Here is an 11808-nt window from a genome sequence, read left to right on the forward strand (position 1 = left end):
ATTTAGTGGGTAGAATTCTTTAATGGGTAGGCAGGGTAAATAGTTTCACTTTTATAGGTAGTCCTGTCTTTTCCCCAAAGAAAATTGTGTAACTGATTAGCGTATTTAGTGGCTTAGGGCTAGGAGGTAACCAAAATTAAGTATTTTGCTATATACCTTAAAAGGTATCTATAGAATATAATTTTTTTAAATGGTATTTATTTAAAATAAATAAGGTGTTAACCTTTGCTATAGGAGGTAAAAGTTCCTATATAAATTGGCTATTTTTTGTACTAACTTACTTATGGGCTGATATAACTTGTAATTTCTAATAACACAAAAATTGTTAATTATGTGGGAAATAATAATGCATGTATTGTTAACATGGATTGCAATGGGCAAGGACTAATTTGCGCTGAGTGTTAATACCAAATTAATAAAAGCATTATATGTGTTTGCACATAAAATTTTATCAGTTAATCATAGTTAATTAATTTAGAGTAAACAACGGATGCAAGTAAGTATTTACTATTACAATGTTATGATTTTTTTAATTAAAAGTTTTATCTTTATTTAACATAAGACTCTTCCCGTTAATCACCGTGTAAATATCAAATTGATGAAGCACAAATTTATTTTTCTTTGGCAATATAGTTTGCAACAAAATTATATTTTTATATCATCATCAAGTGTAGGAGTAATATTCGTCTCATAAGTCAGAAGAGAAATGTAAACGAAATAAAAAGGCAACTGTTAAACAACGCGCGAACTGCTCCTCAGCCTTCTTCTTCACCTCTCGTGTAATTCTCTTCTTAAGCTTATGCGCACACAAAAATAAAGAATAATATGTATAGGCAACGATGCATCATTGTTTAAATCGTAGAATTCTCATTCTATTTATTTTGTGTAGCTCACTTTTTCTCAGATGGCTTCCAGGTAATCGTAATTTTTATTAATTGGTTGACCTCAAGCTAATTAAATTCAGAATAAATGTTTGTGGTCAATTATGGTCTGTGTCAATCATGATTCTAAATTAATTGGGATCGGCTATGTAAATCCTTTTGTATGCATTGTTTCTTGATTTTGGTATAAAGGGAGAAAAAAGATTGATTTTTTCTCTTTAATGTTTGTTAATTTCTGCAGGATTAGTCATAGCGGCAGTTGTTACACTTGATTCGATCGAAATATATAAGAAACATGAATTATTCGGATCGAAACCAACAGTATTTTTTCAGTGTAAAGGGGAGAACAAAACAATTTTGCCAGATGTGAAGAAAAAACATGTCTTGTATACTTTCAAGGGTGAAGAGTCTTGGCAGGTTTATAATGACTGAATCTCTCTCAACTGTTTGATTTACTTACAATGGAATTTTCTTCTTGCTATCTTTTCCAGCTTTCAGTTTTACAATTCCCTTTACTTTCATTGTTTAGGGATAACTTGAACATTTAAAATTTACTAGCAATAACCATTTGTCGCAATGTTTGGTCATCAAAAGGCTTATAGCTTGCTAGTTTCGACTACTGTCTTAGTTAGAGGCGGACCCAGGATTTTAACGCGATGGGAGCACAATATTCTGCTCAACTAGTGCCCCCTAAAGGCTTTTAGTGTTTAGGGTGCCAAGTGATTTGAATTAACCTTTTTCAAGGTATACACTTATGCATATACAAGATTTCTACTGAAGTTTACGTGTGTCTGGTGACCCCTCAACATTACACATAGGTCCGCCTCTAGTCTTAGTTGCAAAAAGCTATTCTTCTTAACATGTTGGCATTGTGCTTGAGACGACTTAAGTATCTTGTTGGAAAATAAAAACTTGTGCACTTGTTTGTTGGGAAAGAGATCAGATTTTAGTATGTAGCCAATAAACATGAATATAGCAATGCATATGCCTTTATTTTCCTGCTAAAACGTAACAGGTTGTATGTAGGAGTTGCCTTTTGGGGTTTTTTTGGGGGGGGGGGGGGGGGGGGGGAACCTGTTACTCCCTAAGGTTTGGTGGACCGTTTACCTACATTTTGCCAAAGTGTTGGTTCATTGCATTTTCAAAGGAATTTCTACACAACTGGTCTTTTCTAACTTCCTAGTTAGACGATACCTATTGCAAAATTACAAAATGTAAACCTGCAGCATCCTCCCACCTTTGGACTCTAGTCATAACTCTTCTTTTCAACTTCTGCCTACAGTTGCTTCAGTTGGGTTTATGTATTTTTTTTTTTTTTGGGGGGGGGGGGGGGTTGTTTGGCAGGGTGTGTCATGTCGTATTCTTTTTGGGTGTAGAAATTGTAGTTTCCTAGTGGTTGGTTTGAAAAGTAGTGCTAGGAACTGTTTAATGGTTGTTGAGTGCTATATGTAGGAATATTTTAATGAAAATAATTTAACAGAAACAAAAAATAGCAGGGACTGAGATATTTGTGTTGCATGTTGGGGAAGAATCACATCTGGAAATTAGCATTTGGGTCATGGAAGTTATGCATTATTTCAACTTCTATCAGTATATTTCAAAAACTGTGTGTGCTGCTCAAGAGCTTGTGAATTTCTGTTGTTGGAAAGATTATCCAAGTTTATGCTAATATGATGTGCATGGCATAAGATATATCTCCTTCCAGAATTTGATGTTGAGTGCATTTTTTAGCCTTTGACAGAGCTTACAGATAAAAAGTGCAAACGATGCGGGATCTATGAGAAGGACACAATAAAGCCTGACGATACTTTTGATGAGTGGGAGTTATGTGCTTCTGATTTTACTAATCCTGATGGGAAGTATGTTCATTTCTTAAAGAAAGAGCTCAATGCCACATTTTTGTGTCCAGAGTGTGTCCCTCGTGGTGGTGGTTAGTCTTTTAATTCCTTATGCTCTTCTTTTTCGTAGTTCTCTCTGATGACATTTTGTTAGCTGATACAATAGAGGTGGGGCTGTTGATGTGGTGATGTAGAATAAATCACTGATACTCTATAGTTTTAATCTTTAGATGTTAAAGGAAATTCCTTGTGATTTTTCTTATCTGGGCTCTATTTATAGATTGAGGATTTTTTTGCTTCTGCGAATTTGTGGTCTTGTGGAGTTGGTTTACTTGTATGCTCAGTACTAATTATTAGTTCTATTGCGTTGTTTCTCTAGCTTCTAATCACTCATCTGGCTCACAAAAAGGGGGAAAGAGAATGCACTGGGCTCTAGTGCTGCTTATCTGTGCTTTAGCGTCAATTATTTTAGTTCTTGGAGCAGTCACTGTTTACAAATATTGGAAGCGAAAGAAGAGGCAGCAAGAGCAAGCTCGTTTCTTGAAGCTGTTTGAAGAGGACGATGACATAGAGGACGAATTAGGCATTGGGCCACTTAGTCATGTTATTTAGAAAAATAGCATCTTTTTTTTTATGTCATATCCAACATACATGTACATGCTTGACGTAGTTGTAGAGTATAACTTGAAGGGGTAAAAACTTAATTTCATTTTACTGTAAGAGAATATAGCAAATGTAGGTAGTACGGTGAGCTTGGAAGTATGTGACCACTGGGGAGTTATGAGACTGTATGCCTTTTGAATAGAAGATATTATTCTTTACAACTGAGTCCACTATGTAATTTCATTTCACTATTACTCCTGTTCCTTAGTGGTTATGACTAATGTCATCAAAATGCTCTAGCTATAGTTTCATGATCGCTATACATAATTGTTAAATGTAGAATACACACATGTGGAATGATATAACCAACTTTTCAGTTCACTTTTGCTATCTTCTTCAAGGTGTTCCTTCTTCATTTCAATATCCTCCTCTGTATACATGCCTCTTGCAGCTCAGTTGCTACAAACTGCAACCTTCCTGGCGCTCCAAAACATACCCGTTTCCCTTCTTCCTAAGGTTCCCAAAGAAGTTTGAAGAGATGGAGAAGTTTCTCCATAATGTTTCTAAAGAAGTACTCCAAGGATTGAGAATTAGGCTATTGTTCTTTTTTATGACCAATGTCTCTATTGTTGGGTGTCCAAACAAAGTCTCGTATTGGAAGCTGATAAGACAAAGAACCTACATATAATTTGTAGGGATACTCTTAATGGTGTGACCTTTCGGGAGAAACTATGCGAGCTTGCTCCAAAGCGTAAAGTATCATATGGTGTTAAGAGTATTTTAGCGCTTACTTAGCTCAATCAGAAGAGATGGTTCGGTTGAACGAGCATCGAGATGATGGAGAGTAGTTGTCATTTTATGTTGAAGGGGCACGTTTACTGCCTTGGCCAATCTACAGATCGATTTACCGCCTTTGTCAATCCACAAAAGGATATCATCTTTGATGTGAACAAGAAAAAACTGGCTATATCGGCGAGTACTTATTATGTTGCAAGCAGCTAATTCTCGGTGACTATCATCAACTACAGTATTGAAGTTTGAAGGTGAGACTGGTCTCCGATATGCTGATGGGTGTCAAAATGTTGATATCACAGGAATTTCTGACAGGTCCGGTACTTCAGTCCACTAACTGTCCTTGTTTTCATTATTCTTTTTGCTTTGCCTGAGCTAACCAACTTAGCTAATTACATGTGGTAAGTTGATAAGTAGGATTTTCTTGCTGGTGCTGTTGCATCTCTTGATGTTCGTTTTGTATATGTTGAGAGTGGACTAACAAAGGCAGCATTATAATTCTCTTGTGATTTTTGGTGAAATGCAGAAAGGATAGTTTTTGTAGATTTGTTAATAATGATTCTTTGGTCCAAGTAGAGTAACATTCTTAACTAATCTAATATGTCCAGATAATTAACAAAAGAATTTATACGATAATTCTGAAAAGGAGAAGAAGAAAAAGGGAGGTAACTTATCCTCTCTGCATTTGTGCAACAATACATTGTCAGTTTTTCAACTTAGTAAGAAGAGAGACTTAGGAAATTCTGAATATATATATATATATATATATATATATATATATATATATATATATATATATATATAGGTAATTAGGTGGCCTGCTAAGTTATCACTATCTTAAACAGACATAACCATCTCTGAACAGGCACTTAAAATTTTCAGTTTTCAAAAATAAAATTAAACATATTAATGAGAGCTCTTAACTGTCCCTTTTTTTGGGGTTCTTTTTGCTTAAAATGCACTCCTTTGCTTATCCCAAAGCCTAAAGTCCTTTTTGGGTTCTTTTAGCTTAAAATGCACTCATCTGAAAATCAAAGCTATTTGCTAGTCCACTTGGGCCATGTGATTGCATTGACTGAAAACATGCACTACATTCAAGAAATCCATTTGTTGAAGCAATTAAGGCATGTGCAAGAGAGCTTTAAGAATGTGTTCATTACCAAATTAGCCATTGAGAAGTGACTGATGAGACTAAGGAGCTTTAAGAGTTCAAATTGCTGTAATTGCTTGCATCATAGATAGAGGAATTTATTGGATAAGTTAGAAATACAACGATCTTTTGTCCCCAAAATATGCCTTATTTGAGCAGGTTGACCTTCTCTGAAGTAGTACCCAAGAATGCTTATCTCCTAGCGTAGAAAAGAAGAAACATTTGTGAGATCTGGAAACGCTGAAGTTTAGTTTTAGATAAGCATTAGTGTGGCTGAATAGTGCTGCAAATAGGCGTACTACATTGAAGAGTGCACATAAAGTATTTAATTAAAAATGTGAAACGTTGAAAGCCCTTCCGGACTCGCTTACTCCCACTCCACACTTCCCATTTTATAGATATTATTGTTTTTATGTAGAATGTATTATACATAAAAGGGAAGGAATATATGGAGGATTATGGGCAGTCAAGATGCGGTGAAATGAGCTCAGTGCACATGTCTTGAGCCCAAACAAAACACCCATAGTCAACAAGTTTTGACTCTCTCCATCACTGCCATTTTTAGGCCTAGAAGCAAAAACATGGAGCTTCAAGAATTTGGTGACTCCATCGAGGAAAATAGCAATTGCCATGATCCGCTTTTTCCTAATCCTACTTCATTTCCCTTTGTTCTTTCCTTTCATAACCTCAGCTATAGTGTTAAAGTTCGACGCAAACTGACAGTACTTCCTAGGTGCTTGAGGAGAACTAGCTGGGATGGCAAGTTGCCAGGGGAAAGCACAGATGAGGACATGAGTCGCACGAAGGTATTGTTGAATGACATTTCAGGGGAAGCAAGGGAAGGTGAAATCATGGCGGTCCTTGGTTCTAGTGGCTCGGGAAAATCCACGTTGATCGACGCCCTTGCAGACCGTATAGAAAGGGAAAGTCTTAAAGGTAGTGTAACATTGAATGGTGAAGTTTTGGAGTCCAAGTTTCTAAAAATGATCTCAGCTTATGTTATGCAAGATGACCTCTTGTTTCCCACGTTGACAGTCCAAGAAACCCTCATGTTCTCAGCCGAATTCCATCTTCCAAGGACTTTATCTTGGTCTAGCAAGAAGTCAAGAGTTGAAGCATTGATCGATCAACTAGACTTGCAAAATGCTGCTAATACAATGATTGGAGATGAAGGCCACAGGGGAGTGTCTGGCGGAGAACGCAGGCGTGTTTCAATTGGAATAGGAATCATTCATGACCCTATTCTCCTATTTCTTGATGAACCTACATCAGGACTTGATTCTACTAGTGCTTATATGGTGGTCAAGGTTTTGCAAAAAATAGCTCAAAGTGGAAGCATTGTGATCATGTCAATTCACCAGCCAAGTTACAGAATCCTCTGTTTGTTGGACCGTTTGATCTTTCTTTCATGTGGTCAAATAGTTTTTGGCGGTTCACCTACAAGCATTCCCCAGTTTTTTGCTGAATTTGGGACCCCAATTCCAGAAAATGAAAATTGGGCAGAGGTGGCTTTAGATTTCATACAAGAACTAGAAGAAACTCCAAATGGAACCAAGAATTTGGTGGAATTCAACAGATCATGGCAAAGAGAAAATCCAGCTTGCACCAGCTTTTTCAATGGACCTAAACCATCGTTGCAAGATGCCATAAGTGCAAGTGTTTCAAGGGGAAAATTAGTCTCAGGAGCAACAAATATCGACCACAATATTTCTTCCTTAGACGTCCCAAAATTTGCTAATCCATTCTGGATGGAAATGGTTGTGATAGCAAAAAGATCCATACTTAAATCCATGAGAATGCCTGAGCTGTTTTACGTTCGTTTTGGTGCTGTTGTTGCAACTGGGATCATTCTAGCCACACTCTTTAGAAAACTGGACAATTCCCCAAAAGGGATTCAAGAAAAGCTAGGTTTCATTGCCTTTGCCATGGGTTCAATCTTTTACATATGTCTTTACGCCATGCCAGTCTTCCTCCAAGAAAGGTACATTTTCATGAGAGAGACAGCATATAATGCTTATCGCCGTTCCTCTTATGTTCTCTCCCATACCATCATCTCGCTTCCTTTACTATCTGTCCTCTCCCTTACGTATGCTTTAACAACTTATTGGTTAGTCGGTCTAGCAGGTGGCTTTTCGGGGTTTATTTTGTTCTTCCTCTTCATGTTTTCCACATTTTGGGCTGCTAATTCCTTTATCACATTCCTCTCAGGAGTTATTTACTCTGAAATGGTTGCTTACACAGTAGTCACCTTAATTTTGGGTTGGTTTATGTTGTTAAGTGGCTTGTTCATTGACCGAGATCGGATCCCCCCTTATTGGATATGGTGTCACTATTTATCTCCACCAAAATACCCTTATCAAGGTGTTTTACAGAATGAATTTGATGATCCATACAAGTGTCTTGTAAAGGGTATCAAGATTTTTGACGCCTCGCCGTTGAAGGATGTTACTGAGTCGTTGAAGATAGAGTTGCTTCAAGACATGAGCAAGATCTTGGGGATGAACATAACAAACTCAACTTGTTTGACAACAGGAATAGATATATTGAAGCTAACCGCGGTGAATGATTTAGACAAGTGGACTGACTTGTGGATCACCATTGCTTTGGGAATATTCTACAGGATTCTCTTCTATTTTGCTTTGTTGATTGGAAGCAAAAATAAGAGGCGCCGAGTACTTTTTTGAGGAAGAATATCTTGACAAAATCTTTCAAGAAGCAAGGTAGTCAAACTCAACTAGAAAAATGGAGATTTTCTTGTTTGAAATTTGCATTTTGTTTGTCTCTCACAGATTTGAGATAGTTATGTCTCTACATTTATTTTGAAGTTTAAGGTAGACCTTTTGTAGGTCAAGAGACAAAATTTTGTCCATTATGGACATGTTTCTTTGTTCAAACACCATGTCATGTTTGCCTCCAATTAACATAATTCAGAAATTTAAAGTCAGGGTCACTTGCAAGCTGGCTAAGCAATGTTGCAATCATTTTTGAGCGTTGCGACGCACAGTTTCTATTTGTTGATACTTGACCTGGAGCTGCAGTGCACAGCTTCAAAGCACTGTGGCACCTATATTTCACTGTTGCTAACATGAGAACTACCTGCGAAAAGAATGAGATTAAAATTAATGATAAGTATCAAGTAATTATGTGAGAAAATAATTTACAAATATGCTATAAAGAATTACCAAATATAATGATTAATATCCTACGCTAATAGCTATTATTATTATTTTAGTTAGTGTTTAAAATAATTCTAGTTAGTAAAAATTAGAAGTGTGCGACCCAATAATCCAAAGAGACTTTTTCCTTCCTATACCATATATGAAACTTTATTACAAAAAATGTGCACAGTTTCTAATTTACCCGCCCTGTCCACATTTTTCCTACAATTATTATACCATTCATTAAATACTAATTATTAGTAGCTGAATCTTCCTAATTAGGCATGCTAAAATTCAGGAACAGAATCTTCCAATTGATTTAGCCACAAATCAAATCTGTTCAAAAGCTCAATTCGTCGAAATCAAATCTGTTCAAAAGCTCAGATCTGTTCTTTGATATTTTCGCTTAAGACACAAATCAAAAGCTCAGTTCGTCGGATGCTCAATTTCAAATTGTAGAAATCAGTTCTGCAAAATTCTCTCTACATCTCTCCCTATTTCTCAATCGCAAATTTCAGTAATACAAAGCAAATGAAAAGAGAGCAGCAATTCCACCATTGACAGCCATTAAAAAGCTTGAAAGGTTTGAATTCAAATTTGGGTTTTCAAAAATCATAATTTGTTTGGATTGGGTGTTGTTGAAAATAATCGGGAATATGGTTTGGAGTTTATATCTCAATTTTGAAGGGTTTTGGTGAAGATTAGACTTGGTTTTGACTGAATTTTTGATTGAAACTCGAAGAAGAAGAAGAAGACATATTGCAGAAATTGTAGATAAATTGTAGATTATTTGTATTCTGATTGTAGATGCTTTATTTTCTGTTTTCACAAAAAAAAACTTCTACAAATCTTCTACAAATCTTCTGAAAAAACACAATTATGTCAAAAACCCCAATTATGCTACAATTGAATGAGAATTGGGATACAAAAATTCAATGTACCCAGTTTGTAGATATTTTGTAGATAAATTATAGATTATTTGTATTCTAATTGTAGATGCTTTGTTTTCTGTTTTCACAAATCCAAAACGAGTAAAACTTCTACAAAATCTTCTGCAAAAAACGCAATTATGTCGAAAATACCAATTAAGCTACAATTGAATGGGAATTGGGATATTAAAATTCAATGTACACAGTTTGTAGATATTTTGTAGATAAATTGTAGATTATTTGTATTCTGATTGTAGATGCTTTGTTTTCTGTTTTCACAAATCAAAAACGACTAAAACTTCTATAAATCTTCTTCAAAAAACAGTTTACAATTTAGTATAAATGTAGTAATTATGTAGATACCCTTACAAATAATACTGCTTTATACATACTTAAACTGATTTGTTGTATATTTGTAGAATTTTTGTAGAAAATATATTGAAAGATATATTCTTTCAGTATATATCTAGCAAATTCTCTGTTGCTAATTGATTCTGTTTTCATCTTATCTATAACCGGAATGGTTCTGATGGATGTTTGAATTGGGAAATGTTAAGGTAAGATTTCCAGTTAATATTACCGAACATTCCCAAGAAATGCAGTATTTATTCACCAAAAGTTGCTACTGATTTTCCATCACAACTAATAGCATCATCTGGAATATATGGAAGAACCAAAAGCAATATTTTGGATTAGGCTTCAACGAGAAACTTATTGCATCGAAGAATGAATATTGGAGGAATCTGCATCCAAGAATGCCTGGATTAAGCACTTCAAATTCTGTTCTCATATAAACAAAGAAGAATTTTCAGATTCCTTTAATTAAGGAGTAAAAAACGTATAATTAATTATACCCTTAATTAATTATGGTATAGAATTGGTAATTTGGTATACTAAGTGTAATTAAGTCAAACCTTAAACATTGAGGGTAATAAGGTTTCCTATGTGGCATAGAAATGTAAAACTTCCTAATCTAGTCTCGAAATAACCTGTTAGAAGAGAAACACATACATTAAAAATCGAACTCACCACAAATACATATTTACATATATAAACACATGTATATATAAAATTGTGACAACAATGAAGATGCTAGTTTAATTCAGTATCTTTTTAAAACAAAGTAAATTAGCTAACATGGAGTTATTGTCAAATTTTCATGAATGAATGTTAATCGACTGAGACGTTATATATAGTAAGTATTACTTTTCTTGCACAACATCAAGAGTTGAAAAATAGTATTGATATGACTAAGAAAGCTAATAATAATCACACAAATAATAAGCCAGGTAGGGTTTGTATATGTATACACAAAGAAAGGAGATCTTGGGTTTCTTGACGTTAGTGACCTGTATTAGTTGTAGATTTAGAGGAAACTAAAAATTTAACTAATATATCCCCACAGACGGCGCCAAATTGTTCAACCAAAAAATATAGATCTTGGTTCAAATAATTAAATTTATATGAATAAGGATTAATCTTAGCTAACAATAATATCCCTAGATGGAGTTCTTAAATAAACAACAAATACTACGCAGATCTGGTCGGACAACGGCAGTGACATTCAATAAGTATTCTAGAAATCAGAGGCAATAATATAGCATTCAATGATAATGAACAACACTAAATGACATTTAAGTAAATAGAGTGAATGAGTCACCCAAGAAAGGATGGAATAAGCAGATGTTCTTTCTGACAATGATGAATGATAGACAATCCCTTGAATATTTGGGTTATTCTCGGATCTAGTGGAAAATCATAGACAAGAATCTCAGTAAAAAGGTGAAGTTTGTATCTTAGCAAGTGAGATCCGATTTTTTAAGTCAAAGTATGTTCGTTACAAATGAATATCACATATCCCCTATCATAGTATCTTTTTCTATTTATAGGGAACATACTCTTAACAAACCCTAATAGTGCAAGTGTAGATAATATCCACTAGAATGTTCTCTGTCAAATCATGTCTTGAAACTAGCCGTTATTACTTCGTCTAAGGCACTCGACCTCGTCCCCGACCCTTGTTGACTCTTGGGCTTTGTTCTTTGTTGAATTTTCGACCACACACTTTACCGCTTCTCGGGCCATTTCAACAAATTACGACTTGTTAACTCTTCCCCTAATACTATCTTGGTTTAAATATTCTAAGGATAGATTTCGACTCATACAGTTAGTCCCTCCGCTTATTGAGGTTGGCTTTGGGCGGGTTCGATGAGTGGATCTGGTTCTATGTGGCCGACACAATTGAGCGAGCTATGCATGTCGTAGTGGTTGTGGCGAGCTGGAAGCGTGGCCCTATATGGGCCGCATATTTCAAACGCTTTGATTTTCCCAAGCGATTCACTGGAACTGTGTTGTCCACAAGTTAGGATGACGCCATGCATTATTATGACGCATGTTCCCGACGCGTTGCTTCGTTTCGCATGTGACCTCTGATTGAACCTGTCGCTTCGGTTTCGG

General features: G+C 35.5%; 2 protein-coding genes across 2 annotated transcripts; both read left to right on the forward strand.

Moving 5' to 3' along the window:
* Positions 1-688: 688 nt before the first annotated feature.
* LOC109219171 lies at positions 689-3596 on the forward strand. The gene is made up of 4 exons (XM_019383603.1): positions 689-915; positions 1123-1298; positions 2613-2811; positions 3099-3596. Exons 1-4 carry the CDS (start codon positions 840-842, stop codon positions 3329-3331), a joined length of 684 nt encoding a protein of 227 aa, XP_019239148.1. The 5' UTR covers positions 689-839; the 3' UTR covers positions 3332-3596.
* Positions 3597-5271: 1675 nt separating this feature from the next.
* LOC109219172 (ABC transporter G family member 20-like) lies at positions 5272-8208 on the forward strand. The gene has a single exon (XM_019383604.1). The coding sequence runs from the start codon at positions 5846-5848 to the stop codon at positions 7946-7948; it is 2103 nt and encodes a 700-aa protein (XP_019239149.1). The 5' UTR covers positions 5272-5845; the 3' UTR covers positions 7949-8208.
* Positions 8209-11808: the final 3600 nt, after the last annotated feature.

The sequence above is a fragment of the Nicotiana attenuata genome, unplaced genomic scaffold (genome assembly GCF_001879085.1).
Source record: "Nicotiana attenuata strain UT unplaced genomic scaffold, NIATTr2, whole genome shotgun sequence".
Taxonomy (NCBI): domain Eukaryota; kingdom Viridiplantae; phylum Streptophyta; class Magnoliopsida; order Solanales; family Solanaceae; genus Nicotiana; species Nicotiana attenuata.

Bases quoted from the DNA above. Each gene is read 5' to 3' on its own strand.
- LOC109219172 (XM_019383604.1), top strand. From the start codon at position 5,846: ATGGAGCTTCAAGAATTTGGTGACTCCATCGAGGAAAATAGCAATTGC.
- LOC109219171 (XM_019383603.1), top strand. From the start codon at position 840: ATGCATCATTGTTTAAATCGTAGAATTCTCATTCTATTTATTTTGTGT. The intron at 916-1,122 runs GTAATCGTAATT...TAATTTCTGCAG, and splicing joins TTTTCTCAGATGGCTTCCAG to GATTAGTCATAGCGGCAGTT. The intron at 1,299-2,612 runs GTTTATAATGAC...TGCATTTTTTAG, and splicing joins AGGGTGAAGAGTCTTGGCAG to CCTTTGACAGAGCTTACAGA.